The sequence below is a fragment of the Molossus molossus genome, unplaced genomic scaffold (genome assembly GCF_014108415.1).
Source record: "Molossus molossus isolate mMolMol1 unplaced genomic scaffold, mMolMol1.p scaffold_m16_p_14, whole genome shotgun sequence".
Classification (NCBI taxonomy): Eukaryota; Metazoa; Chordata; class Mammalia; order Chiroptera; family Molossidae; genus Molossus; species Molossus molossus.
In genome coordinates this window covers 34,955,069-34,981,926 of record NW_023425349.1, presented here as the reverse complement: position 1 = coordinate 34,981,926, position 26,858 = coordinate 34,955,069, and the positions used below count along the sequence as shown (strand labels likewise).

At 50.3% G+C, this 26,858-nt stretch overlaps 3 protein-coding genes across 8 annotated transcripts; 1 reads left to right on the top strand and 2 right to left on the bottom strand.

Moving 5' to 3' along the window:
- Nucleotides 1-61: 61 nt before the first annotated feature.
- ARID3C (AT-rich interaction domain 3C) lies at nucleotides 62-6,195 on the bottom strand. Its single transcript, XM_036261784.1, has 7 exons — nucleotides 5,884-6,195; nucleotides 4,207-4,279; nucleotides 2,269-2,452; nucleotides 1,848-2,137; nucleotides 952-1,134; nucleotides 630-719; nucleotides 62-165 (listed from the first exon to the last, which is right to left on the bottom strand). The coding sequence occupies exons 1-7, from the start codon at nucleotides 6,193-6,195 to the stop codon at nucleotides 62-64; spliced, it is 1,236 nt and encodes a 411-aa protein (XP_036117677.1).
- A 4,824-nt stretch (nucleotides 6,196-11,019) lies between these two features.
- Nucleotides 11,020-16,451, bottom strand: SIGMAR1 (sigma non-opioid intracellular receptor 1). Of its 2 annotated transcripts, none has more exons than XM_036261971.1 (4): nucleotides 16,161-16,451; nucleotides 15,834-16,034; nucleotides 15,611-15,703; nucleotides 11,020-11,042 (listed from the first exon to the last, which is right to left on the bottom strand). In XM_036261971.1, the coding sequence occupies exons 1-4, from the start codon at nucleotides 16,309-16,311 to the stop codon at nucleotides 11,038-11,040; spliced, it is 450 nt and encodes a 149-aa protein (XP_036117864.1). In that variant the 5' UTR covers nucleotides 16,312-16,451; the 3' UTR covers nucleotides 11,020-11,037. The 2 variants fall into 2 exon arrangements, with proteins under 2 accessions (XP_036117864.1, XP_036117862.1); XM_036261969.1 differs by lacking the exon at nucleotides 11,020-11,042 and adding an exon at nucleotides 13,144-14,166.
- Nucleotides 16,452-16,538: 87 nt separating this feature from the next.
- GALT (galactose-1-phosphate uridylyltransferase) lies at nucleotides 16,539-26,045 on the top strand. 5 transcript variants are annotated; one of them, XM_036261196.1, is made up of 11 exons: nucleotides 16,539-16,601; nucleotides 22,567-22,736; nucleotides 22,968-23,043; nucleotides 23,134-23,182; nucleotides 23,306-23,435; nucleotides 23,591-23,647; nucleotides 23,810-23,932; nucleotides 24,215-24,347; nucleotides 24,450-24,533; nucleotides 24,859-25,013; nucleotides 25,258-26,044. In XM_036261196.1, the coding sequence occupies exons 1-11, from the start codon at nucleotides 16,556-16,558 to the stop codon at nucleotides 25,336-25,338; spliced, it is 1,104 nt and encodes a 367-aa protein (XP_036117089.1). In that variant the 5' UTR covers nucleotides 16,539-16,555; the 3' UTR covers nucleotides 25,339-26,044. The 5 variants fall into 5 exon arrangements, with proteins under 5 accessions (XP_036117089.1, XP_036117088.1, XP_036117091.1 ...); XM_036261195.1 differs by lacking the exon at nucleotides 16,539-16,601 and adding an exon at nucleotides 22,134-22,270 and having other exon boundaries at nucleotides 25,258-26,042; XM_036261198.1 differs by lacking the exons at nucleotides 16,539-16,601; nucleotides 24,450-24,533 and adding an exon at nucleotides 22,134-22,270 and having other exon boundaries at nucleotides 25,258-26,045.
- The last annotated feature ends 813 nt before the right edge of the window (nucleotides 26,046-26,858 follow it).

The window sequence follows — 26,858 nt, the reverse complement described above, 5'->3', positions numbered from 1 at the left end:
AGGGGTTGTCTCTTCCTGGCCCCAGCAATGGGCTGGGACTCTTAATTCCAACTGGGAGCTCTCAGGGTGAGGTGGTGGAAAGGAGGGGCCCTGTAGGGGTTGGGGGTGTGGGGTTAGTTTGGCCCTGGGAAGTTGGCACAGGCTGGCGGCGGGCAAAGAGGATGCCTGGCAAAGGGGTGAGGAGATGGTAGAGGGCAAATACAAGCAGGAGGGAGGATGGCAGGAAAACAAGAAGTAAACAAAAGTTAGTGACCTGACTGCTAGAATACCACATACATACCTCTGCCACAAACCAATGAGGACAAACCCCTTGGGTCAGTTAGAAACTTCTATGCCAATATAGATCCCCTCGAACAGGTAAACAGTAAATATTTATACTGATACATAGGCCCATGACAAGGTAGACATCCTGTGGTACCCATGGTACCCATAGAAAGGTCATGCCTTGGACCCCATGCCATGTAGACAGCCTCTTTAACACATGCCAGTGTAGCAATCCCCTAAACCCCATATTACTCATGCAAGTTTGGATATCTGAATCTCATGCTAGTAGAAAAAGTCTAAAATTCCCATGCCAATGTAAATGCCCCTGACTTCATGCCAGTGTAGACAGCATGCAGTACCCATACCAGTGTAGACCACCCCGTTGATCTCTAGGGCCATGTTGATACTGCTGATACCACTGCCTGCCAGATTGAGAGGCCCATCCAGGCGCTCTTCTGTCCAGGAGGGGACAGGGGAGTCACATTTTTAGAAATCATACTTCAGACTTACAAGCTCCCCTCCTCCATCCCTATAGACATCCTCCATTCCACTTCAGCCCACATCTGTAATCACACAGTTGTCTATTGAGGGATCTATCTGCCCCACCTCCAATGCCTATCAGGTGATGGGTCTGTCCTCCTACAGTGCACAGGCTCAAAGCCCTATCAGCAATAAGCCCCTCCTCACCCCTTAGGGGAACCTTTCCATGGGGCAGAAAACTGGGGGGTGTGCCAGGTCGAGGTGGGTCCATGGACCCCATCAGCACAGCCCTCTTCTCTGGAGGTTCCTCTGGTGCCAACTTCTCCCGTGCAGGTCCCAAGGCCAGGCCCACAGGCAGTGCCAATCGAGGGGTTGGAATTCCACTTTCCTCTGGAAGAACAGGTCATTCATTCAACTCCCCAGGCCCAACCAACTCAGTCTCTGCATTTGGTTCTCCCCCTAGGCCTGGAACCAAGGGAGATCAGTCACTAAAGCTTAAGCACCAAGCTCAATCCCCACTCCCATCTAGAGTCTCAGCCTACAGGCTCTGAAACTGGAGAGCCCAAAGGGCCAATATATTGATTTTTTATTTTATTTTTTTTAAGAGAGAGTAAGGGAGAGAGAGAGAGAAACACTGACTGGGCATTGAACCTGTAACCCAGGTATGTGCCCTGACTGGGAATCAAACCTGCCACACTCTGATGTATGGCGAGACACTGCAACCAACTGAGTCACACAGCCAGGGCCCAAAGGGCCAATATATGTCTAGGTTGGTCTAAGACAACTTGGAGGACTTCTTGGTTCTTAGTTGATAAATAATCCGGGTCACAGGAGGCACAAACCACATGCAAATAGGAACCCTGGTGAGGAATGGAATTGCTTTGGATAAAGGACCTTCAGCCCCATACCACGGTAACCCTTACTCCAGGGCTCCTAAGGCTTCATTGACTTCACACCTCAGGACACCTAAACTTTAGAGTGCATCAAATCCCATACATCGATGCCTCCCACATTCAGAGCCCCCATATTTTAATGTTCATTATATCTCAGCATACCCCTAGGTCTCAGAGACCCCCAAACCTCAGCCCCTCCCCCCCTCACACCTTTCTTAACGGGGCTCGGGCTCAGCTGCGCACAGGCGTGCGCCGGCAGACCGGAGGCGGAGCCCTGGGCGGGGCGGGGGCCGGGCGTAGGCGCGGGCAGGGTGGAGCCAGGACAAGTAGCAGGGCCCGGAGTGCCCCGAGGGGGCGGTCCAGCCAAACCTAAGAGCGGGGCGGCGGTGTAAGCCTGACGACGGCCCTCGCGCCGGTTGCTGTCGATGGCTGCCTGGAGCTCCCCCGGGGAGCTGAGCGCCCGTGTCTCGCACTCGTATGGGTACAGGTACTTCATGTACCTAGGGGCGGGAGGAATGTGTGCGTTGGAGAAGCTAGACCCTGCCGATCAAGCCCTACACCCAGACGCCCGCCCTGGGGGCCGCCTCGCAACGCCCCGCCCGCGGCCTAGTGCTCCTGCTCCTGGCCTTACTGGGTGCGTAGAGTGAAGGCAGCCGACGTGATGGTGGTGGGCAGACTGAGGCCGCGCGTGACCTCCCGCCACACCTTGCGGTTGATGACTTCCACCAGGCCACCTTTGGCCGTCACCAGGCGAAACAGCGCGTACAGGTCCAGCACCTGCTTTGCCATGATGGGCACGCGGTTCACTGGCGTCCCTGGTGGGGGTTGGGCAGAGAGTCAGGATACAAAGACTAAGACCCCCTTTGTGGGCATCCTCGGGGACTGAAGGAGTCTGCTGCCTGGGTGAGGCCGGGGTACAGGGCAGGATGTCGAGAAAGGAGAGGAAGAGGAAGAGATGGGGAGATGGTGGTATACCAGGCAGAACCCATAGAGCTCCAAGGAGGGACAGGAGGCTAGACCAGGGGTAGGCAAACTTCTTCTGTAAAGGATCAGATGTTAAATATTTTAGGTTTTACAAGCCAAATGGACTCTTAAGAAGTACTTCACTTTGCCATTGTAATCTGAAAGCAGCTTTGCGGCTGGGTTCCAATAAAACTTTACGGACTCTGAAATTCGAATTTCACATGTTGGAAATGTTATTTGTCTTTTAGTGTTGTTGTTTTTTAACACTATTTAAAAATATAATAACCATTCTTAACTCTCAGGCGGCTAGATTTGGTCCGCAAGCTTTAGTCCGCCGACCCCTGGGGTAGACCGTAGGAAGGACTTCCTGACAGTGCTGATGAGAGGCCGACTCCCCTAAGCAGCAGCCCAGGGAGGCTGTCTGAGGCCCAAGGATGGTGGATGGGAGAAGAAGCGGCCCCTGCCTCGGCTCGCCAACTCCGCAGCCCACGCCGCCCCCGCTGGCCAGTCCTGACAAAGGGGCCTGTCTGCGCTGAGCGATGGGCCCCAGTTAATTCCTTACCGATCCTGTCCCCTTCCGCTGCCGCCTTTGGACCCGAACAATTAGCTGCGGCCTGATTAATGGGGGAAAATTATCGGCCCCGCGAGACCCCCTCCCCCTGCAGAGGGAGCAGAAGGAGGCAGGACTCTAGGGAGGCACAGCTCTGGGCCTGGTGAGGGAAGTGATGGGTCTGATCAGACCCCCTACCCCAACCCCCAGTGGAGGGGAGACCTCAAGGAAGACTAGGTCTCCCTGGGGAGCAGAAGGATTTGGGGCCCTACTGAGGGTCCTTGGCTAGGAATGAATCCAGAAGGGGTGCTGGGCCTAGGGTGGAGGCCTGAGAGACTTTGGCCAGCTTCTGCACTGGGAGTGGGGGGGTGGGGGGTGTGCAGTGCAGCCAGTTAATTAGCAGCTTATCAGGCCATGCTCGGAGTGAGTTAATTAGCTTTGTTGAGAGAGATAATGAGTCAGTCTTTGGACCCATGAATCTGGGGAGAAGCCTAAGTGATAGACTGCCACCCTCCCTGATCCCCTCCTGGACCCTTTTTGCATTCTCTTTTAGCTCTGAGATTTCTGGAAAGGAATTCTTCCTCTTCCACATCCCCAACTCACATGGTCCTCAGCCTACCCCTTGAGAAGTCCCTCCTTCAGTCTAATCCCAGTCCTTTCTGCTGTAGAGCACATTGGGTATCCCCTGCCTGAAGTAAAGGGAACCTGAGGAGAGACAAGGCTGGAGGGCAGGGTCAGCAAAAGAGGACCAAGGCATTCCCAGCCCCCTAGTCCTGGGAAGCCCCCCCCCACCAGGCCAGCCCCCCACCAGTTCCCCTTCCCACCTTCCCAATTGATCCCACACTCATTAACCTGCCAGTGGGCTGACCACTAATTAATTGCTGGGTGGAGGAGGAGGGCAGGGTCAGAGGTTAAAGATGCTATTGAGGGCCCAAAGTATAGGTGCTGCCAAGCTCAGGCTTCTACAGAAAGGACCCCACCTGGGGACTAAACCCTGAGGTCTCCCATCCTCAAACCTGGTAAGTGAAGGTCTTTCCCTTATATCACCCCACTCACCCCTCTTCTGCATGAAGCTAAACAGGTCATCCAGAAATTCCTTCCTCCTGGGGTCTGCATCGAGCTCGTACAGCTGGGGAAGGACTGAGGTCATTTTCCAGCTCTGTTCACCTCCACCCCCTGGGAACCCAACTCAGATTGTACCCTGAATAAAGGTCCCCAGCTGAAGGGGTAAGTAGGGTCTGAAATGTGGACTCCCAGGCATTAGGCTCTCTCCCACTGGGTGCGGTAGGGGCACTTCATTCTAATACACATTCAAGAAACTACTGGCTAGCCTGGGCAGGTCAATAGGGGAATAGGGGAAGAGAGGAAGCTATGGAGGCTTAGCTTGCCCTCCAGGGCATGCACAGACTGCAGGGAGGAAGTCAGGATGGAGCTGTGTTCCACACTGAGGAAACTGACAGATATGTCTGAGGCACTCATTCACTCTTTCTTGGTCATTCCAGCAAGGGCTTCTTTCTGTTCACTTCTCTATGTGCCAGGGCTGGGGATGATGACTCTAACCCATCCCTCAGGCAGGAAGGATGCTCAGAACCTCCTAGATTGAAACCTAGGGCCCCTCAGCTTACCTTCTGGTCTAACACTTGTAGGTAATACTCCATCCCCCAATAAGAACTCTCAGGAAAGAAACACCCACAAGTAACAAACCTCAGAGATTTACCTTTAGAGCTATACTCCCACAAGAACTGAGCCCTAAGTCTTAGATGGATGCCCACAAATAACATACACACTCTCCAAGTAATAATCTCCAGATTTATACCCAGGAGAAACAGTCGCTAGAGCCATATCTCCAGAGTTACACAGGCCTGAATAACACTCCTCTTTACACTAATGCCACAGAGTACTAACCACAGAGGAACACTTCTGGAAAATATCCAAGACCAACACCCTACAGGTAACACTACCAGAATAGCACACCTAGAGTTACAGCTCTATGGAATACCTTCATAGTGACAGCCTGGAGTAGTGCCTTAGAATAACATCCAGATGGGTTATGCAGAGAGGAAAAACTCAAATAAGGCCCTATGAGTAAGATCTTGTCATTCCCAACCGCACAGGGGTCCGTTAGTCACACTGCAGTTGTAGTGGCCATAACAGGCTAGGAACTGTCACCCACATAAGTCAGGCCAGTTAGAGGATTTGGATGGGAGGAATGTGACAGGGAAGAGATGCAGGGGTTATCAGTTTGCGAAAAGAGTAGCAAGCTTCATTCTGCTCCCAAAGACAGAAGTAGGCAGCCCAAGACATCCCCACTGGTCACTGAAATATGACCTTGAGATTTGATGTGTGAGAAGTTAGGGTAGGATGGTGCTGGCATTAGAATCCCTAGTTCTCAGATCCCCTTCCCTCAAAAGAATTCTTAAAGGCTCCTACATCCCTATCACTTTTCCTTCAAGCCTCACCAAGAGCCTCCAATCTGTCAGCCTCCATGTTTCTGGGTGTCTTCTGCACCTCTTACTGTTTGCCTATGCACTTCTTTCTGTGTCTCTGGGTACCTCTCTTTCCCTCCCTGTCACTATCTATCCTTCATTCTTTCCACTGTCTCTCTCCAGGTCTCTGTGTCTCTGTCTTTCCATCCTGTAAAGGGCAGCGGGGTAGGTGGGCTCCTAATCACCAGGCTCTGCTTTTGTTCAGAGAAGAGGAGAAGGGGAGGGCCTGACATTGAGGGGTTCCTACCTGCTTGAACTGTTCCTCGTAGGTCCACTCATGGGGATGAGGTCCAGAGGGCTGGCTGGAAGGTGAGCTGGGACCCTGGGTTCCTGGACGACTCTCCTCAGCTGCCTCTTTCTCGGACCTGGCTTTCTCTCCCTCCTCATCCTCTCTGGTATCCTCCTCTTCCTCAGCCCCAACCATCCCCAAGGCCCTCTCAGGGGCCTGCAGAATCCGGGGGGCAGGCAAGAGAGGCTGTGGTGGTGGTGGGTGTGGAAGGGCCAATGGCCTCACCCCCTGGGCCAATCTGGCTGCCTGCTGCCTCTGCAGGGCTTCCATTACAGCTTCCAGGCGCAGTCCCCCTGATGGTGGGGGGGCTGGCACCAGGCGGGGCCCCGAAGAGAGGGCCACCTGTGAGAGAGGGCATTATGGGTGCTGGGTCTTGCTGCCCCCGAAATCCCCAACACAAGGGGAGGTGGTTATGGATTCAGGGAAGTGCAAGGGGGCCAAGGAAAAAGACAGAAAGATAGCTTTCTCAGAGATTGACAGAGAGGTAGAAAGAGCAGGAGAGACAGAGCTAAAAAGACAGAAATGGGCATTGACCGAGGACAGGCAGAGATTGAGCAGATCAAAGGGGGGTGACAAGGACCAAGAAACAGAGAGAGATTGGGGAGAGTGAGAGAGAGGGATCCAACACACACACACACACACACACACACACACACAGAAGGAGAATGACAAGGAGATGTGGAGATAGAAATGGAGATGGGACAGAGAGACAAGGAGAGACAAAGGTGAAGAGAGACAAAGATTGAGAGGAACCAAGATGGAGAGAGACAGAGATATCAGGCAGACACAAGAATGGAGAGAAAGATGGGGAGAGATGAGACTGGTAGAGATACTGGGTAGAGAGATAGGGAAGGTAAGAGAAAGAGGGGAGCAAGAGATAAATATCAAAGACCTGAGTGACAGTCCAAAAGGAGAAACAGAGACAATTAGTGAGGCAGGGATTGAGAGAACTGGAAAGACCGACTAGCAGGTGACAGAAAGAGAGAGATTAGAAAGAGACAGGGCGAGACAGTAGATAGAGGGAGACAGACAGACACAGGGAAAATAGACGGAGAGACGCGGCAGAGACGCAGAGAACTAGAACTAAGGAGGCGCAGGCATAGAGGGTGGCAGGGGTAGAGCCCCGGACCAAGTCCGGACCGGGTGGGCAGGGGACGGCGGGGTCTTGACGCCCGCTCTCTGGCTCTCGACGCCCGCTCTCTGGCTTCCAACGCCGGTTTTGGCTCCGGGCACCTCGCGGCCACACTCACCAGCCTGGCGCGGCCCGCTGCTCCCGTCGTCTCCACGGTTCTCCCTCTGCTACAACCGCCTCTCGGGCGGTCCCTGCCTCCGCTCGGTTCCCCGCGCGGGGTCCCCCACTGTGCGCTCCTGCCGCGGTGCGCTCCTCTGGCCGTGGTGCACTCACGCCGCTTTGCTGGCGGCCGCCGCGGGGCGGGACCCGAGCGGGGCAGGGCGGGCGGGGACACAGGGAGAGAGGCCCAGTGGGCTCTGCCCCTCCCAACCCCCCAACAGGTGTTTCCCACCTTCCCGCACAGCCAGATTCGGGGGAGGGGGCGCTGGAGAGCTGATGGGAATCATGCAAAAGAGAGTGAGGAGTCTACTGCTACTAGACTGGGGACCAGGGCCCCGCCCAACCTCACAAATCATGCTCCCACACCCACACTCAGTAAGTGCCCGGTATTCACACACAAGCAGCTGTGTTCACAAACCAACATACCCTGTCACAAGTTCAGGCACACAGTTGCCCTGTTTCACATAAGGAGTTACACGAACACTACAGAGCTAATGGCCTATGATCATAAGGGGAATCACTCTGCAGGATTCTGGGGTGAGTGTGGAAGGCCTGGACAAAACTGAAACTTCTCCCATGCTTTGCTCAATCCTGCAGTTTGCACAATATGAGCACATGGTGGTGTACTCACACCTATGTACTCACACTTGGAGGTCTCTACGCTGATTCTACACCTGCAGCTGGGTACACTTGCTACATGGAGATACACAGCCAGCCACACAGTTTATTTTTTTAATAGCTCTTTTGATGTTCTATTACAGACATCTTCAAACATATATACAAAAAGAGTGAAGAGCATAATGAACCTCTGGTACTCATCAAACATTTCAACATTTTGCCCATCTTCACATTCATCCTCCACTCATGTGTGTATGACTCCCCAGTCTGTATCTCCAGACTCCTTCATCCAACTGATTTAGGTGTAGTCTACCCCCAGTTAACCTCAGATGCTGAGATGCTGTTCCTTATTTGGGGGTCCTGATGGCAGGTTACAATTCCTGCTCGGAGCATCCTGGATTCAGTTCCTCTCCAGCACTCTTATACATAGCCCAGTTTCTCCCGGTATGCAAGGAGGAGGGCCTACCAAGCAGGAGGGCCACTTGGAGGTGATGTCAAGTGTATAAGAACAACATGTGTCTGTAGGAGTGGCACCTGGTATGGGTGTGAAACTGCTATGTCAAACCCAAACCCTGCATGGGAATCATCCCCTGACCTCATACCCAGTGAGGAAAGATTCCTCCCAGGGCCAAGATTCCCCCAAGAGGCAGAAATCCAGGTGTGACTTTTGCTGCTTCTTCCCTGCCCCATCAGCCCTCTCCTCTCAGACCCAGCCTACCCTGCCTTGGGTCACCAGCTCTTCTCACCAGGGTGACCCTCATTCTCCCTGTCTCTAGCCTCTACACTTGTCCCCAGCCTGGCTACCACAGTAGCACTAAGTCCTTGCTCTCTTTGGCCCATCCCTGGCCACAGTGAGGCTCAGTCCTGCTCAAAACTTTGACTCACTCCAACGCCCTCCTACTCAGATTTTGGACCTGAGCATCAGATCCCTTCCCCATCAGGAAGCCTTGGTGATCCAACCACCTTCAGTACTGATGTCCGCTCCTGAATAGCTTTGTGTGGTGAGTGCTGGGACAGAAAAGCCCCCTTTTCTGCCCAGCCCTCTCTAAGACTGGTCCCACAGAGGGGAGAATCACTGAATGTGCAGAGGCAACAAACACATGCCCTGGGAGTCTCCTGGGGGACTAGAGGGCAGAGGGTAGAGATTTGTGGAAGTCCTGTTCCCAGCTTGCTCCTCTTTCCCCACACAGCTTTTCTTGGCTGTTCAGAAAAGGTGCCTGGAGATAGATGGTAAGCTTCCCCTTGGAAAGGTAGGAACTGGCTTGGGGAATTCCAGTTCTGAGCATTTGGAGATTGCTTTGAGGGTGTTGAAGGGTAAGAGAGGGGCAGGAGACTGAGCAGCTACTTCCAAAAGAAAAAGAATCAATCAAACATGGTAAACCCTCCTTTGGAGTCTGAGCCACAAGTGCTAAACTGGAAAGGGCTGAGGGGAAAGAATAAGCCTGACTGAGACCTGGTTCTCTCTTCATCTGTTAAAAGGCTGTCTCTCATACTCACACATAACCCCCATCTGAACTTATACCTCAGAAAGACTGACAGACAGACAGACAGACAGACCTAGACCTTTATTCATCCAACATATTTACCGAACACCTAATTTATGCCAGGCACAGGAGAAAATAAAAATGCCTCTTATAATGGTGTAATTCCAGTGGGAAATAGTGTCAGATAACAATAACTAAAACAAAGAGACATAAATCTGGATTAGGGGAATAGAAAGGGAAGAGTGTATTAGTTATCTATTACCATGTAACAAATTACATGCAAACATAGCAGCTTAAAACAAACATTTATTTTTTCACAATTCTGTGGATGAGGAATTTGAGAGTGGCTGAGTGGGATTCTAGCTCACTGTATCTCATGAAGTTATAGTAAAAATGTTGGCTAAGGCTGCAGTCATTTTGACTGGGATGGGAGGATCCACCTCCAGGATGGCTTACTCACATGGCTGCTGGTGGGAGGCTGTTCTCCTCAGGTGGATCTGAGTGTCTCTCAACACGAGAGCTGGTTTGCCCCAGAGAATGACCCAAGAAAGAGACTAATGCTTTTTATGGCCTAATCTTAGAAGTCATACACTGTTACTTCTGCTATATATTATTCGTCAAAAATACATAACTAAGTCCAGCCCACATTCAAGGGTAAGGGAATTAGGCTTCATTTAATAAAGGGGGGAATATAAAAAATTTTATGCAGATATTTAAAAACCATCACAGAAGGGCTGTTAATACACAGATATTATGGGAAGGATTTTGAACAGCAATTGGGGGGGGGGGCACAGGAAAAGATCCATGAAGAGACTTAGAGAAGAGCATTGCAGGCAGAATAGCAGGTGCAAATACTCAAAAGTGGAATTTTGCTGGATGTGTCAGAAGGGAAACAAGGAGGCCACTGGGCTGAAGAGCTGAGGTGAATGGTCAGATATTTGGTCAGAGGTAACATGAACCTTGGAATAGGTTCCTGGAGGCAGTAAAAAGACTGCCTGAAATGGGAGCTGATGGAAATATCTGAGCAGAGAGTAAAAGGCTGAGTCTGGCTGTTGTATGGTGAACCCCCAATATAGTACACAAGCATGAGCATCAATTAGGAGGCATTGCAGTAATCCAGGCATGAGATGATGATGGCTTAGACCACTGTGGTAGCAGTGGAGGTGACAAAAAGTGGTTAGATTCTAGATATATTTCAGAGATAAAACTGACAGGATCTGTTGATGCCTTGCATATGAGCTATGAGAGAATAAGAGGTATTCAAGATGACTCCATGGCTTTTAGCCTGGGCACGAGGGTAAATGGAGGTATACTTAACTGAGATAGTAAAGACTGCAGGAGGTACAGGACTGGGAGAAATCAGTTTATGTTGAACATTTTAAGTTTGAGATGCCAATTAGACAACCAGGTGGAGATGTCGGCAGTCAGATGTATGGAGCTCAGAGAAGAGGTTTAGGCTGAGACAAGAAATCAGGAATCAACACATATAGATAGCACACAAGGGCCATCTATGTTGTTGCAAATGACAGGATTTCTCTTTTTATGGCTGAATAATATTCCATTATATATCACATTTTCTTTCTTTTTTCTTTTTTTGGTATGTGCCCCTAGCAGGAACTGAATCCAGGACACTCTGGTCTGCAGGCCGACGCTCCATCTGCTGAGCCAAACCAACCAGGGCTGTATTACATTTTCTTTATCCATTTGTTCTTGAGGGCATTATGCTAAATGAAAAAAGTCAGAAAGACAAATACTCTGTTCTCACTTATTCGTAGAATCTAAAAAACAAAACTCTTAGAACAGAATGGTAGATGCCAGAGGCTCACAGCGGATGATATGGATGAAAGTGGTCAAAAGGTACAAACTTCCAGTTATAAGAAATAAGTCCCGGAGATGTAATGTACAACATAGTAACTATAGTTAACAATACTTCATTACATATTTGAAAGTTGCTAAGAGTGCAGATCTTGAAAGTTCTCATTAAAAAATTGTATCTACTGCCCGGCCAGTGTGGCTTAGTGGTTGAGCATCGACCCATGCACCAAGAGGTTACTGGTTTGATTCCCGGTCAGGGAACTTGCCCAGCTTGTGGGCCAAATCCCCAGTGTGGGGCATGCAGGAAGCAGCCAATTGATGTTCTCTCTCCTCGATGTTTCTGTTTCTCTCTCCCTCTCCCTTTCTTTTTCTCTAAAATCAATAAAGGGAAAAAAGTTTAAAAAAATATAACTATGTGAGGTGCTAGATGTTAACTTATTGTGGTAATCATTTCACAATATCTACATATATCACTATGTTGTATACTTTAAACTAATGTTATATGTCAATTATATCTCAATAAAACCAGGGGCAGGGAGACATATAATAGTATTCAAAGTCTTGAAATGATTGAGATTACCTGGGAGGAGTGCAGACAGAAGTTTGAGGATTGAGTCCAGGCAAGTCAACAAAGGTTGAACAGGTAAGATCTAGTAAAGGAGGCAAAGGAGTAATGTACTGGAAATCAAGTGTTCTAAGAGTGATTACGTCAAATGAAAGTTGAGAATAAATTTAGGCTTAGCACAGAGATGGGGAGGACCCTGGGAGCCTAGTCCTATTGGAAGGGAGGGATGATAGGGGAGCTAGGACATTCCTATAGATGTGGGATGAGCCTAGAGGCAGAACTAGGGGTGGTAAAAATCCTTGGAAGCTTGACTTTGAAACCGTGATCTATGGAAAGGCCCCAGGGAGGACCTGTCACGGCCAACGTGTTGGTGGTATGTCAGGAGGCCATCTTGCCTGGGCTTCACATTCATTCAGAGCCACATTTAGACTTTTGATGTTGCTTACAAGTGGTTATACATGTTGTTGCCTGTATGTTTGTTCATTAGAATGTTAACTTTTTAGAATATACAATTTTTGTAACCATGTTCCTTTCATTTTTTAATATACCAAGTATCCTAAGAATGATCTGGGCCTACTCAACCTCAGAGCAGGGCCAGGAGGAAGAGGAGACAAATAATGCAACTAGAGCACAAAACTTAAGAGGGCACGTGCCGCCCAGCTGGTGTGGCTCAGTGGTTGAGCCTCAACCCATTCACCAAGAGGTCGCTGGTTGGATTCTGGTCAGGGCACATGCCCAGGTTGTGGTCCCAATCCCCAGTGAGGGGCATGCAGGAGGCAGCCAAATGATGTTCTCTCTCATCGATGTTTCTCTCTCCCTCTCTCTCTAAAAATCAAGAAAAAAAAAAAGAGGGTAAGTGCAGGGGTCCCAGAGAGTGCACCTTAGGGCACCTCTCTTGCCTCACACTAATTCCAGGCCCACCTACCCAGACACTACCAGATAGCGTACTTGCTCCCCACCCCCAGGAGCTTCCACAGAAGTGAGGGGTCCTGGAGAAGGCAGACTGGAGAGAAACTCCTGTATGGGTAGGGGTGGACAAAATACCCTGGAAACCCAGAAAAAAGCAAATGGGGAATGACAAGGCCTTGTTCAGCTCAAAAGTGGGTGCACACTGCCATCTTGTGGCCATCCAGGCAGGACCCCCAGGACTGTTTCCAAACCTGCAATGGCAGAGGCAAGGCAAGACATGAATTTCTTAAACTGTCACATTAAAACTTGTGAAGAGGATCTTATTAAAGGTACTGATCTCAAGGCCTCAACCCAGAATTTAACTCTAGGGATTGGCACAGTAATATAGAGTCAATGATCCTCCTAGGTGAGTTTTGGGCACACTAAAGTATATAGCCACTGTTTTATAAACTCAATCACACAGCAAGGGAGAGGCCTTCGTAAGGCCTCCCTTGAGTTAGCACGTTTTCTTGCTGCTCAGATACACAAAGAAATAGAACTGTTCAAAAGGTCTTTATTAACAGAGAGACAGATGGACAGAAAATGCAGGCAGTGTCTGAAAGCTGTGATGAGTGTGTTTGTATAGAAAAGGCCTCTCTAGGCCAGGGATGGCTCCTTGGATCTAGACCCACCTCTTCAGGTCCTCTCCCCAGGGTTGGGCCTCCCCATCACATCTGAGAGAGGAATGGGGATCTTTCAGGATAGGAGGGACCCTGACCTCAGCATTCTCCACATTCTTCTGGTTCCCCAACTAACTTGGTTGCTGAGAGGGTGGGGGACAGGCCATGAGGGGACTTGCATAGCAGGGGAACAGAATGAGGGTAAGGCATATGGTGAGGATAGGGAGATCAAGGGAAAGGGCTTCATAGCTGTAAGTGAAGGGGACCTCCAAAGGCAACTCCTCTTCTTCCTCATCCTCTCCCCAACTGCTGCTGGGTTGAGGGGTCAGACCCAAGTAGAGTGTAATACCCACCACCATCCCTAACTCCAGAGCCCTGATGGGGGGTAGGGAAGCTCTGGAAAGGCCTGAGTTAATGAGTCAAGCTTGTGTTATATGTTTGAACATGACTGGACCCCTTGATATGCATGGGGATTCAGTATCTGAATGTGTGTCCTATATGTTCTCAGGTCTCTGTGTTTGGTGGTATAAGTGTGTATGTCCCTACTTGTATACCAGGAACTCAGTATCTGCATGTTGAGTATGCCTGTCTTTTCACATGGGTTCCAGCAAGTGGATGTATGCAGGCCTGCCTGCTCCTGTCCACTCACAGGTCCTCCTTCAGGCCTGGCTACTCAGGGGTCCTGGCCGAAGAGGTAGGTAGTGAGCTCAAGTCGGAGGCCCCGGGCATAGGCGCGAAGAGTGTAGAAGAGGGTGAGGAAGTCCTGGGTGCTGAAGATTGTGTCAGCCAGCGCGAAGGCCAGGGTAGATGGGATGACTCCCCGGCCGTACTCCACCATCCATGTGTTCGGCCCCCACTCCACAGCCGTTGCCTCACCAGGCCCGTGAACCACTGTCTCCCCTGGGGGACAGGGAGCACCCACATGAGGAGCCTAGCCCTGCTTTTCCATTGCTGCCACCTCCCTGGCCCATGGGCTGCCTAGTGGTAAGGAATGGAGAGAGAGCCTAAGGAAAGGAAAAAGCCTGACCCCTGCCCTGGTCAGTATGGCTCAGTGGCTAGAGGGTTGGCCCTTGGAGTGAAGGGTTGTAGTATCAATCCCCGGCCCTGTGGCCATGAGAGGCAACCAGTCGATGTCTCTCACACAAATGTTTCTTTCTCTCTCTCTCTTCCTCCTTCCCTTCCACTCTGTCTAAAAATCATTAGAAAAATATCCTTGGGTGAAGATTAACAACAACAACAAAAAACCCTGACCTCACTGGCCAAGCCTCCTATCTGGAAGGTTAAGAAGCCAAGATGGAGACTCCCTAAATTTTCCTGTGGCATCACTTGGCTCATGTTCTCTCTTGGAGGAAGCCAAGGAGGAACACTTATGAACATGGAAGTCTGCATTCCCAAGCCTCAGTCATGTTCAACAGAAATTTAGCTAAACTTGGGCTGGGCCTGTTAGATACAGAGGAATGGTTGTAAGAGTTGTGAGGCTTTCTGAAAAATGTAACTGTTCAATTACAATGCCTGCTGTGCTTTAACACTCAATCTCGAACTTAGTTGGAAGTCCATACCTCTACTTTTTTTTTGGTCAAACCTCTACTTTTTATGTAAAATATTTCACTATGTAAGAAATGAAGACAGCCCTGGTTGGTGTGGCTCTGTTGGTTGGAGCACTGTCCCATATACCAAAGGTTGTGGGTTTGGATCTCCAGCTGAGGTGTGATTGGGAGGCAGTGGATGGATGTTTCTCTCTCACATTATGTTTCTCTTTCTCTCTCCCTTCCTCTCTCTCTGAAATCAACAAAAACACATCCTTAGGTGAGGATTAAAAAAAAAAAAAGTTAAAAAGAGCTTCTGATTGCCTGTCTCCCCAACAATTGTTGGAATATAGGATGAATAAAAAAGTGTCTTAGGCCCAGCCAGTGTGACTCAGTGGTTGAGCATCAATCCATGCACCAAGAGGTCACCGGTTTGATGACCTCTTGCAGGGCACATGCCCAGGTTGTGGACCAAATCCCCAGCGGGGGGTGTGCAGGAGGCAGCCAGTTGATTCTCTCTCGATGTTTCTCTCTCTCTAAAGTCAATAAAGAAAAAAAAAAAAACTTTTAAGTGTCTTAACAGATAAAAACCAGACAACGTTTAACAAGAAACGTATGTTTTGCTTCCTTTGACAGAAAATAAAGCAACAGGGGCCCTCAGCCCTGCCTCAGCCAACCACTTATAGTTTATCTAGGGAATTCGAGAACCAGGGGGAGGGCCCTTCAACGCACCCCTTTCCCATGCATGGCTCTCTCCCCCATCTATGGGCATCCCACAATGAAGGGACTCACTTCTCTAACAGACACTCCCTACCCACCTGGGTAGAAGACCTCACTTTTGGTAGTGCCCTCTCTCCACTGGTGGAAGGTGCCAGAGATTATGGTGTCGGAGATCTCAGCCCAATAGCGTCCTGCGGGACAATCAGATGGACACCGAATATCAGGGTATCCGCGCCATCGCATGGCCTAGCCAAACAGAAAGGAGGGCATGGGCCCTTGTACAGCCCCAGCCTCCCGGTCTGGCCCGCCGCCAGCACTGACCAGAGTGGCCGCCTGAGCCGAGGGCGGTGCCGAATAGCAGCACGTACTCGGACAGCGAGGCATGAAGAAGGCACATGGCGCCCATCCAGCCGCCCGCGTTCACGAACACCCATTGCAGTTCCTCGTCGGGCAGCACGTGGCCTGGGTGCAGCCTCCGCAGCTCCACGATGAGCCGAGAGAAGGCCAGCTCATGGTCCAGCCCTGGCGGGGGCAGAAAAGTAATACAATTAGGGCCAGCACCAGTCCGGAACTAGGAAACGATAACCCCGAAACCCCCAGTTCTGACCGGGCCTTCCCAGCCCTCCATCCGTTCATTCACCCGCTCACCCGCGTACTGGCGCGCCAGCTGCGCGATCTCTTCGTGCTCGAAGACAAAGCTCTGCGTGCCCAGCCAGAGCCAGACCACCTGGGCCAGCACAGCCGCGGAAGCCAGAAGCAGCGCGGCCCACGCCCACCGCCGGCCCACGGCCCACTGCATCCCTGCGGGTAGCTTGGCACAACGGAGCAAAGAAGAGAGCTGGGGCCTGCGGCTATGCTTCTCACCGAATCCTAGCCAGTGGCGCGCTGTCCAAGACCCGATCCCCCGCCACAGCCGTGGTACGGCTCTCCCTGGCCAATCGGAACTGTCTGGGCATCCGGGCACGGTCCTTCGGGTTGTACCATTTCCTCGAGGGGAGTACAGAGCGCCGAGCGGGTGGGACGTCGCCGCGAGCACAAAATAAATGGGACTGGGCCAAGCGCTCCCAGCTCCCACATTAGGATCTTCAGGTAAGATCTCTCAGAGCGCCATCCCACGTGGGGTTAGGGGTTGGTGCCGGTGAGACTGAAAAAGGACCTCCCCTGGGCTCACTCATTGGTGAAACTGGCGAGCCCGGAAGCAGAGTCTTCCCGGACTCGTAATTCTCAAGGCCTATCTTTGCTAGCACAGAAGGTGGAAAGGTGGCGTTTCAACCTGAGAATGTTATGGAAGACTTTCTGGAGGCGGTGGCATTTGAGCAGTGTCTTTAAGAGAGATGGGAAGGGCATTCCAGCCATTGAGACCTACTCCAAGAGCAAAGGCCTGGAGGAGAGAAACAGCATGGGTCTGTCTTCAGGGGCCTACAATTCATTATTTCTTCTGAAGCACAGAATGTGGGAGGAGGCTCTTGTAAACCAACTGAGGGTTGTGGTAGAGGAATGATAAAGGAAGAGAAACAAAAGAGAGAAAAGCATTGTGCAGCATTAAGAAAGAAACTCTGGAACTGGATTGACTGGATTAAAAGCCTGACTTCTGCCACCTACTAATTGTGTGATCTTGGGCAAGTTACTTAAGCTCTTTGTGACTCAGTTTGACCATCCATAAAATGGGTTGAATAAAAGTCCCTACCTCAGCCTGACCAGTGCGGCTCAGAGGTTGAGCATCGACCCATGCACCAAGAGGTCACCGGTTCGATTCCCAGCCAGGGCAAATGCCCGATCCCCCATGGGGAGCATGCAGGAGGTGGCCAATTGATGTTCTCTCATTGATGTTTCTACCTCTCTTTCCTTCTTTTTTACTCTGTCTCTAAGAGAAACTTGGCCAAGAAAGGAAAGATGAAGAAGGGATTATCTAGAGGATAATGCAGAATTGAGGAAACTTTTTTTAATCCTCATCTGAGGATATTTTTTCCATTTATCTTCAGATAGAGGGGGAGGGGGGGAAGAAACATTGATATGAGAGAGAGACATTGATTGGTTGCCTTCTGCAGGGACCCAACCAGGGCCAGGGACCGAACCACAACCGAGGTATGAGGTATGTGCCCTTGACTGGAATTGAACCTGCAACTCTTCGGTGTGCAGGCCGACGCTCTAACCGCTGAGCCAAACCAGCTAGAGTGAATTGAGGAAACTTTTTTTATTGGCTCTGGCTTCTGTGACACTCCTGGGCTGACCATTCTCTTTTTTTGTTAATTTTTTTTTCTTTATTGATTTTTAGAGAGAGAGGAAGGGAAAGGGAGAGAGAGGTAGAAACATTGATGAGAGAGAACATCGATTGGCTGCCTCCTGCATGCCCCCCACTGGGGATTGGGCCCACAACCTGGGCATATTCCCTGACCGGGAATGGAACTGGTAACCTCTTGGTGCATGGGTCAACGCTCAATAACTGAACCACACTGGCAGGGCCTGAGTTGACCATTCTCTGAGAACCCTGAATAACTAGCCCAGAAATCTGGTCTCTGTTCCCCTGTTCCAAGCAGAACCCTCTGAGGCTATGTAGGCCTGCAGCTCCCTTATCTAGTGTTTCAGAAAGCTTCTCCAACGCACACTAAAAACAAACAATCAAAACACCCCAATTATCCTTTGGCCTTGATAGGGTTCAGAACAGGACTCCCCAAAATATGCCACTTTGACATGTGAATTATTTTAAGCTGAAGGTATCGAGACCCTGTGGGCTCACTAAAAGCTTTACCTCTTCCTTAAAGAATTTGAACTTGGGGCCTTGCCCATGATAAAAGTTATTACCAGAAATAACTTTTCATGACCTATATATATGGCAGGGCAAACTTCTAATTACTGAACATCTGCTTTTATCCTGCAATGACCTTCCTCCCCACTGAAACCCCAAGGTGCCTTACCTCATCCTTAGCTCAGAATGCTGTATAGACTTCATTTTAACCTTCTGTCTCTGAACCTCTCAGGGATGTGGGGTCTCTGACTCTCTCATGTCATATGTGCATATGTAATTAAATTATTATTTTCTATTGTTAATCTGTCTCTTGTTGATTTGCTGTTTTTTTTAATCTTCACCCAAGGACATTTTTCCATTTTTTATTCAGATAGAATGGGAGGGAGAGAGAGAAACATTGATGTGAAAGGGACACATCGAGTGGCTGCCACTCACACGACCAACCAGGGCCGGGGACAAACTGCAACCGAGGTACGTGCCCTTAGCGGGAACTGAACCCGGGGCTCTCTGGACGGCAGGCCAATGCTCTAACCGCTGAGCCAAACCGGCCAGGGCTGATTTGCTTTTTAAACCAGTCTGAAGAACCTAGAAGGGTAGAGGAAAGTTTCTTCCTCCCCATAGCCTTAAGAGGGTCTAAGAAAGGGGATTAAAGGGTTAGGGGGTCACAGACACCTTCCCTAAATATCCTAGAAGAGATCACATCTCTGCATAGGCCCCATCTCAGCCATTCTCCTCTTCCCCCGAAACATGACCTTGGAGAGACACACAGAAAGGAGAGGCTTGGCAATAGTCCAGAAGAGATGTTTCTGAAGGGGTCAGGTGTTAGTTGGCATGATCCTGGGAGTGGCACTGAAGCACTGGTGTTAAGAAAATGGGGCTGCCTCCAAAATCCAGTCACTTAAACAACAAAGTCAGTTGAGAGAGTAGAAAAGCAGATCTATCCTTCGCCCCCACCATGAACAGCCTATGGGACAGGTACCCCCTACCCCCATTCAGATCCCTGCTCCCTGCTCCCTACCTGGTGGCCTCTTCAGATTCCAGTCAGAGGACCCTAGGGCAGAGATTAGGTAAATGACCAATGACCCAGTTTTTGCATCTGAGCTGCAAAACACCTGGTTTGGCCTGGTCTGGCTTGGGGGAAGGGCCCTCCCTACTACTGCCCAGGTTCTAGTTCACTATTTTTCTGTGTCAAGTGTCACCTGAGTATCAGAGGCATTTCAGAGCAGTGGCAAGAGACTGGAAATTTGAATTCAAATCCTAGTTTGACCACTTGTCCTTTGAGTGACCTTGAAGCCTCTGTTTCTCACTATGAAATGGGGACGATACTCAGCCCATATTTAGATGTCTCTTTAAAAGTGCAGTTGGTCCCTGGCTCTGGTCGGGATCTTGCAAGAGGCAACCAGTCAATGTGTCCCTCTCAGGTTGATGTTTCTCTCTCTCACCACGCCCCCCCCCCCACTCTATCTGAAGATAAATAGAAATATCCTTGGGTGAGAATTAAAATAATACTACTAATAAAATAAAAGTGCAAGGGGAGCCCTGGCTTCTGTGGTTCAGTTGGTTGGGTGTCATCCCTGAACCAAAAGGTTGCTGGTTCAATTCCCTGTCAGGGCACATGCTGGGTAGGGATGTGCAGGAAGCAGTTGAATCAATGTTCCGCTCTCACATCAGTGTTTTTCTCTCTTTCATCCTCTTTCTTTTTTTTAATTCTCACCCGAGGACATTTTTTCATTTTTTGTTCAGATAGAGCGGGAGGAAGAGAGAAACATCGATGTGAAAGGGACACATTGAGTGGCTGCCACCTGCACGACCCAATCAGGGCCCGGGACAAACTGCAACCGAGGTACATGCCCTTAGCGGGAACCGAACCCGGGTCTCTCTGGACCACAGGCCGACGCTCTAACCGCTGAGCCAAACCGGCCAGGGCTCTCATCCTCTTTCTCTAAAAAATCAATTAAAATATTTTTTTAAAAAAGTGCCAGGGGAGGAATTAATTTGAATTTTATTCTAGTGTTAGCCAATTGGTCTGATCCCAGAAAAAGTTGAAGGGGCAGCCTGTGGGACAGGTACCCCCTACCCACATTTACACATCCAAGGGGTGTGTAAACATCCCTGATCAGTGGCTAGAGCTACTGATAGTGCTGTCTTCCCCATATGTTCACATTTCTTATAGCCCTCTTACCCTACCCACTTCTTGTACTTTTGGTGTGTGCATATAAGAGAGAGAGATAGCCCTGGCCAGTTTGGCTCAGCGATTGGAGCCTCGGCCTGCGGACCAGAGAGTCCCGGGTTCGGTTCCCACTAGGGGCACGTACCAAATAAATAAATAAATAAAAATAGAAAGGCTTATTAAATTTTAAAAAGAGAGAGAGAGAGAGGTAACTATGGTATGTCCAAATCTTTTTCTTTCTTTTTTATCCTCACCCGAGGACATTTCTCCATTTTTGTTGTTGTTGTTGTTCAGGCAGAGCGGGAGGGAGAAAGAGAGAGAGAGAAACATCGATGTGAAAGGGACACATCGAGTGGCTGCCACCCACACGACCCAACCAGGGCCGAGGACAAACTGCAACCGAGGTATATGTTCTTAGCAGGAACCAAACCTGGGTCTCCCTGGACCACAAGCTGACGCTCTAACTGCTGATCCAAACTGGCCAGGGCAAAACATGTCCAAATCTTTAGAAAAGTTTTATAAGAGTTTATTTGAGCCAAAGTTTGAAGATGTGTCTGGAAGTAAAATCTAAATGGATTGAGAAAATACTCTGAAGAATGGCAGTTTTGCTATTTCTTTTATGTATTTTGAATCAAAGGAGAAATATAAGGAAGCTACATTAAATCCATTGGTGGTAGATTAAGGAGGCAGGAGAAAGCAAAGTGGGGTAATCTCTAGGATTGGATAAAAAGCAAAATTGAGAAACATACTTCTTTTACATTGGTGAGTACAGAATAGCTAATAATTAACATTCACTGTACTTAGAGATAGTATTCCAGGAACAAGATAGCAATGAGGGGTTTAGTGGTCTTGTGCTCTGGTGCTTGTGGTTGTGCCTTCAAGGGCTCTGGAGAAGAAAATTACTGTGACATTTCAAAGGTATGTTATTCTAGATGCATAAGGACAATGAACAGAGCTCACTTAAGGTAAAGGTTGACCTTTAATTGTAGGTCTGGGACATGACTACCCACTATAAACTGTCCAGTTAGGAACTTGTGATCAGACTTGTGATCCTGTGTAGTTACTTTCAGTCACTGAACTTATCAGACCTGCCATGTGCACTGCCTCTCCACCCCCGACTTGCCAAGTTTATTACATAGCCCCCTTTTCATTCAGTTACTTAGCCCTATTTTCCCAAACATGTTTCTGCTGACTGGTGGGTATGGTTATAGTGTAGTTACCCACTCCTCCAGGTTATACTTGAGGCCAGGGTTCAGCTGAAGCAGATTCCTCCACACCCCCCCCCCAAGTTTGCCTCTCCTCCACCATAGCCACTGAGCAGGTAAGTGAAGTGATTGTAGATCAAGGGTTATACCTTTACTGTGCCCTAGAATGTTAGCAGGAGGGCAGAGGTCATCACGCGGAGCCTAGGTGTCTGGAACAGGGTAGATACTCAGTAAACATTTGCTGAATGAATGACCAAACGAATGACTGAAAGCAGTAAAGAAATCTTGTAAGCGTCTGGAGCTGAGGTACCTGCAGTAAGCAGCTTTCACAGAGGTTTTATTCAATGTACCGGTTTTGACCACGGAATTACCAAAGTCGCCCCCTAATGTGCTAGGTTGTCTGGAGCCCCGCCCCAGATAGGTGGCCCGTTGGCCTCAGATAGTCACGTGCTGGCGACTGGCCAATCATCGGGCGCGGGGCGGGGCTGGCTTGACCGAGATGGTTGAGTGGCAGCCGGGCTCAAGACCCTCCAGAAGTTCCTGCACGGTGGCCTTATGTCGCGCAGCGGAGCGGGTTCTGAGCAGCGCCAGCAGGCGTCAGAGGCGGACGCTACCGCCACGACCTTCCTTGCAAGCGGTAACTTTAGGGCGGCCGGGACTCACTGGGAAGTGGAACCTACCCCTCTCCTTCCTTAGGACGTTGTTGTCTGTACCCCCAGGTCGGCGCGCCCACTGGGTCAGGCCAGAGCGGCAAAGACACACCGTTTTGGGTTGCAGGCTGATTGGCGCTAGGAACGCCCAAGCCGGGTCCTTTAGCTCCTGAGCCGGTCTGGGCCGACAGGGTGCCTCCGAGCTTGGGCCTGTTGGTGGGTGAGACCCACTGGAGAGGTGGACAGAGAACTTCGCTGACTGAACTTGACTCTTTGCCTCCAGAGCATCAGCATATCCGCTACAACCCGCTACAGGATGAGTGGGTGCTGGTGTCAGCTCACCGCATGAAGCGGCCCTGGCAGGGGCAAGTTGAGCCTTCCCTTCTGAAGACAGTCCCCCGTCACGACCCCCACAACCCTCTGTGTCCTGGGGCCACACGAGCCAATGGGGAGGTAAGTCTTTAGAGTCTGCATCTGCAGGCTGGACCAGGGGAAGTAGCTCCCACTTAGAGCTGCCCCTCACCCAGAGGGTAGCGGACCTCCTTCTGGATCATATCTCATTAAGTCTTTTTGACCCCAGAGTGGGTCCTTCCTCACCCTCTTGTAGCCTGTCCAGCCATTGAAGCCCACCAGATGACTGGTGGTATGGGGCAGCGAATGCTTCTAGCCTATCCTCGTCTGTAGGTGAATCCCAACTATGACGGCACTTTCCTGTTTGACAACGACTTCCCAGCTCTGCAGCCTGATGCCCCCAATCCAGGTAACCTGGTTCTAGTTGCTGTTGTGGGGAAGGGAGGCTGGACCTCGTGTGTGGACTTATATTGCAGAGAGTGATATCCCTTTATCTCAGGACCCAGTGATCACCCTCTTTTCCAAGCAGAGGCTGCTCAAGGTGTTTGGTAACTATGGATTTCCTCTCATAACTTTCAACCTGGGGCCTAGTCTGAGCACTGGGATTGGGCCCTGCCCCTAGCACATCCAAGCCCTATATTTCTGTCATTCCTCCCTCCCTCCGTACTTAGTAAGGTCTTGTGCTTCCACCCCTGGTCGGATGTGACACTGCCACTCATGTCAGTCTCTGAGATCCGTGCTGTCATCGACGTGTGGGCCTCAGTCATAGAGGAGCTGGGTGCCCGTTACCCTTGGGTACAGGTCTGTGAAGTTACCCCCTCCCATGGATGAACAGGGAGGGGGTGGTGCAACTTTGGTTCAGAAAATTGGCATTCCTGTTTCCACAGGGTGTGGTTTGGAATGGTTGATTTGGTATCTTTTAGGCTACTGAAACTTCCTACCTCCCTATCTGATAGATTTTTGAAAACAAAGGAGCCATGATGGGCTGTTCCAACCCCCACCCTCACTGCCAGGTAGGTGTGTTAGAGGCTCCAGTGCATTTCTAGGCTGAGTGTAAGCCAGCACTGTGGGGAGGGGAACTGGAGTAAAAGATGGGACAGAAGGAGTATGCTAGTGATATGGAGGCTTGGGGGTGAAGGATCTGCATTATTTTCTCTCTTCCTACTCTTTGACAGGTGTGGGCCAGCAGTTTCCTGCCAAATATTGCCCAGCGTGAGGAGCAGTCTCAGCGGGCCTATCAAAGTCAGCATGGAGAGCCTCTGTTAATGGAGTATGGCCGCCAGGAGCTGCTCAGGAAGGTGGGAGAAAGTTAGGCCCTGTCCTCAAGGAGTCTCTAATCTCACCCCAAAAGAGAGAGGTGTGTGAAGAAGAAGGGTAGAAGGCAAGTAGAAAGAGAGACTTGTCAGGAGGCCATAGCAGTAATCTAAAGGAAAGGTGATAGTGACTTAGACTAGGGTAATAATGGTGAAAGTGGTGAGAAGCCATAAGATTATAGGTATATTTTTTCTTCTGCTTCCCTTACTTATTTGCTGACCATCAACACCTGCCTTGATGACCTCATCTCCATTTGGTTTGCTCAGGAACGTCTGGTTCTAACCAGTGAGCACTGGTTAGTGCTGGTCCCCTTCTGGGCAGTGTGGCCTTTCCAAACACTGCTGTTGCCCCGCCGGCATGTGCGACGGATGCCTGAGCTGACCCTCGCTGAGCGTGATGGTGAGTCTTCCAGCTGGAACATTGGGGCCAGTCTCTGGATGGGGGTTGCTCTGGTAGGGCCAACATCTAGGCCCCAGGCTGAGAGTCAGGCTTTGATTCCAGATCTAGCCTTGATCATGAAGAAGCTCTTGACTAAGTACGACAACCTATTTGAGACATCCTTTCCCTACACCATGGGCTGGCACGGTGAGGCTTTTTTGAGCATCCATATATAGCCCCAACATCATTTGTGAGCTCCTGTGGCCCAACCCAGTGGAGTGCAACCCCTAATAGGCCTCTGAACGCTTGCTGGGGGAAGTGTCCAGATCAGGGCTGCTAGGACTGAGGGTGGAGCAAGGACTTGGTGAAAATATGTCCCAGTGTGCCATCCAATGCTTGGTCTGCTCTCTGGCAGAGAATGCTGGGAAATGTAGTTTTCAGCTACCTAGCCTGGTTGGGGGTGGTTGGTTGGGGCTAGGCTGTAGAACTAAAGAAGGGCCCTCTCCAGCCGTGTCTGCCTTCTTCCTGTCAGGGGCTCCCACAGGATCAGAGGCTGGAGCCAACTGGGACCACTGGCAGCTGCATGCTCATTACTACCCTCCACTCCTGCGCTCTGCCACTGTTCGGAAATTCATGGTTGGCTACGAAATGCTTGCCCAGGCTCAGAGAGACCTCACCCCTGAGCAGGTCAAGACTCAGAGCGTCCTAGGTCCTCTTTACTCTCCCATTTCCTCAAAAGCCCAACAATCATGACCCCGAGAACCCCCATAACTCAGGCATTCCAAAGGACTCAGGAGCTGCTCAACTTCTTCATCCTCAGTCCTTATCACCAGCTTCCTGGTCCCACGAGCCCTCCCTCAGTGTCTCCCAGGCACTCAGAACTCCACACCACCATTGCAGGCAGCTCTTACTGTCTCTCTTTCTCTTTCAGGCTGCGGAGAGACTAAGAGCACTTCCTGAGGTTCATTACTGCCTGACACAGAAGGATAGGGAGACAGCAGCTATCGCCTGACCATGCTGACCTCAGGGACTTCTGCCTGAGAGAACCAGGGGTTAGGGTTTGGGCAGAAATGGGATCAATAAATCCATGCTTCTCAAACTTTAATCACATATTCTAATGCTAGAGGAGTATGAATTCTAACCCTCGAGAGTCTGGGGTTAAAGGCGGAAGGCATAGCTCCAGCCACAACTTTTCTTTGCCTACAGATGTGCAAATACTTAAGGATAAAAATATTCCTCTCTAAATCTCTGAACAAAATTAATACTCAGTGTTATGTCTTGTCTCTTACTCCTGGGGTAACAGAAGCATCCCAATTTAAGAAAATGGTTAAAAATCCTGTGTACTTGTCTGTGGCTGAGGCTTTGGAGAATACCAGAGGCCCCTTCACCACCACCCCTAGGGTGTCAGCTCACCAATCCTGGGCCTGAAGTTTTGGTGGGGAGCGGGTGAACAGGATCCTGGTCCCAGTGGTCAGTGGCTAGACCGTGGGCTGCAGGCCAGAACCCTGGCTTTGTGAGTGGCTACAGCTTGGCTCTGCTCCAGCCCACAGGGGCTGAAGGGGCGGGTAGGGAACTTGTACATGGCTTTGTGAGTCTCCAGACTCCCATGTGCAGCCTATATGTGCAGATTCCACACATCTCTGTTGCCTCTGTGCCTCAGTCATTGCACAGGGCCAAAAACGGCTCTGGCAGAAAAGGGCCTGCCAGTGTTAGGAGCCCCAGGGCCTGGAAGGATGGGATGTTTTTTGGAGTGACCCCAGGTCTACCCCCACCCCTCTGGACCTGTTTCCTTGGTAAGACTATAACTGTGGGAATAACAGGCCATGCAACTCAGGAGACCTCATGTCCTCCAAACTTTTAGGTGAGCACAGGCCTTGTGAACAATGCAAGGATGGCCAGAATGCTATTTGTTTCTATTCTTCTCTTAAGGGAATTGAGTCTCTGGGAGGGGAAATGGTGCCAAGGCCAGACAGTGGTGACCTGGCCCAAGAGAACCTTGGCTGCCTGCCTTCCAGTCTAGGGTTCTTTCTTTCTTGAGACCCTGAAGGAGAAGGGTCTGGGACTTGGGGTGTTGCCTTGGTCTGGAAGGACCTAAGACAGTCATGCTAAGCATCTTCCTTAAGCCCCCAGTGACTGGAGAGTGGATGAGAACCCTGTTTCTTACACACACACACACACACACACCACTCGCCTAAACCTACACCTCTGGTCTGCATTTTGGGATCATCTGGGGAGTTTTAAACAATACTGATGCCTAGGTCCAGTCTCCAGAGCTTCTGATTTAATTGGTTTGGAGTGTGGCTTACAGTTTTAAAACCACAATGTCCAGTAAAATTTGAGAACCACTGCTTTGCATCATTCTTATCTGGAGTCAGGGGCACCTTCGGCGTGTCCAGTCACCTGTCCAGTGGCCCCTGAGCCACTGAACTTAAGGCTTTGTTTGTGCACAGTAGGTAGGGGGAGGGGCCTGAAAAATTCCAATCCTGCTGTTCCAGGAGGACAGGCCTTTAGGCAAGGACCCAGGAATCCAGC

What these genes read in the sequence shown, in the direction of transcription:
- ARID3C (XM_036261784.1), bottom strand. Translation starts at nt 6,195, where the DNA reads ATGGAAGCCCTGCAGAGGCAGCAGGCAGCCAGATTGGCCCAGGGGGTG. An exon ending in TAGCTTCATGCAGAAGAGGG is followed by an intron (nt 2,453 to 4,206) that starts GTGAGTGGGGTG and finishes AACCCCCACCAG; the next exon opens with GGACGCCAGTGAACCGCGTG. An exon ending in GCCTTCACTCTACGCACCCA is followed by an intron (nt 2,138 to 2,268) that starts GTAAGGCCAGGA and finishes TCCCGCCCCTAG; the next exon opens with GTACATGAAGTACCTGTACC.
- SIGMAR1 (XM_036261969.1), bottom strand. Translation starts at nt 16,311, where the DNA reads ATGCAGTGGGCCGTGGGCCGGCGGTGGGCGTGGGCCGCGCTGCTTCTG. An exon ending in GCTGGCGCGCCAGTACGCGG is followed by an intron (nt 16,035 to 16,160) that starts GTGAGCGGGTGA and finishes TGCCCCCGCCAG; the next exon opens with GGCTGGACCATGAGCTGGCC. An exon ending in CGGCTCAGGCGGCCACTCTG is followed by an intron (nt 15,704 to 15,833) that starts GTCAGTGCTGGC and finishes ATTGTCCCGCAG; the next exon opens with GACGCTATTGGGCTGAGATC.
- GALT (XM_036261195.1), top strand. Translation starts at nt 22,189, where the DNA reads ATGTCGCGCAGCGGAGCGGGTTCTGAGCAGCGCCAGCAGGCGTCAGAG. An exon ending in GAGGCTGCTCAAGGTGTTTG is followed by an intron (nt 23,183 to 23,305) that starts GTAACTATGGAT and finishes CTCCGTACTTAG; the next exon opens with TAAGGTCTTGTGCTTCCACC. An exon ending in ACCCCCACCCTCACTGCCAG is followed by an intron (nt 23,648 to 23,809) that starts GTAGGTGTGTTA and finishes ACTCTTTGACAG; the next exon opens with GTGTGGGCCAGCAGTTTCCT.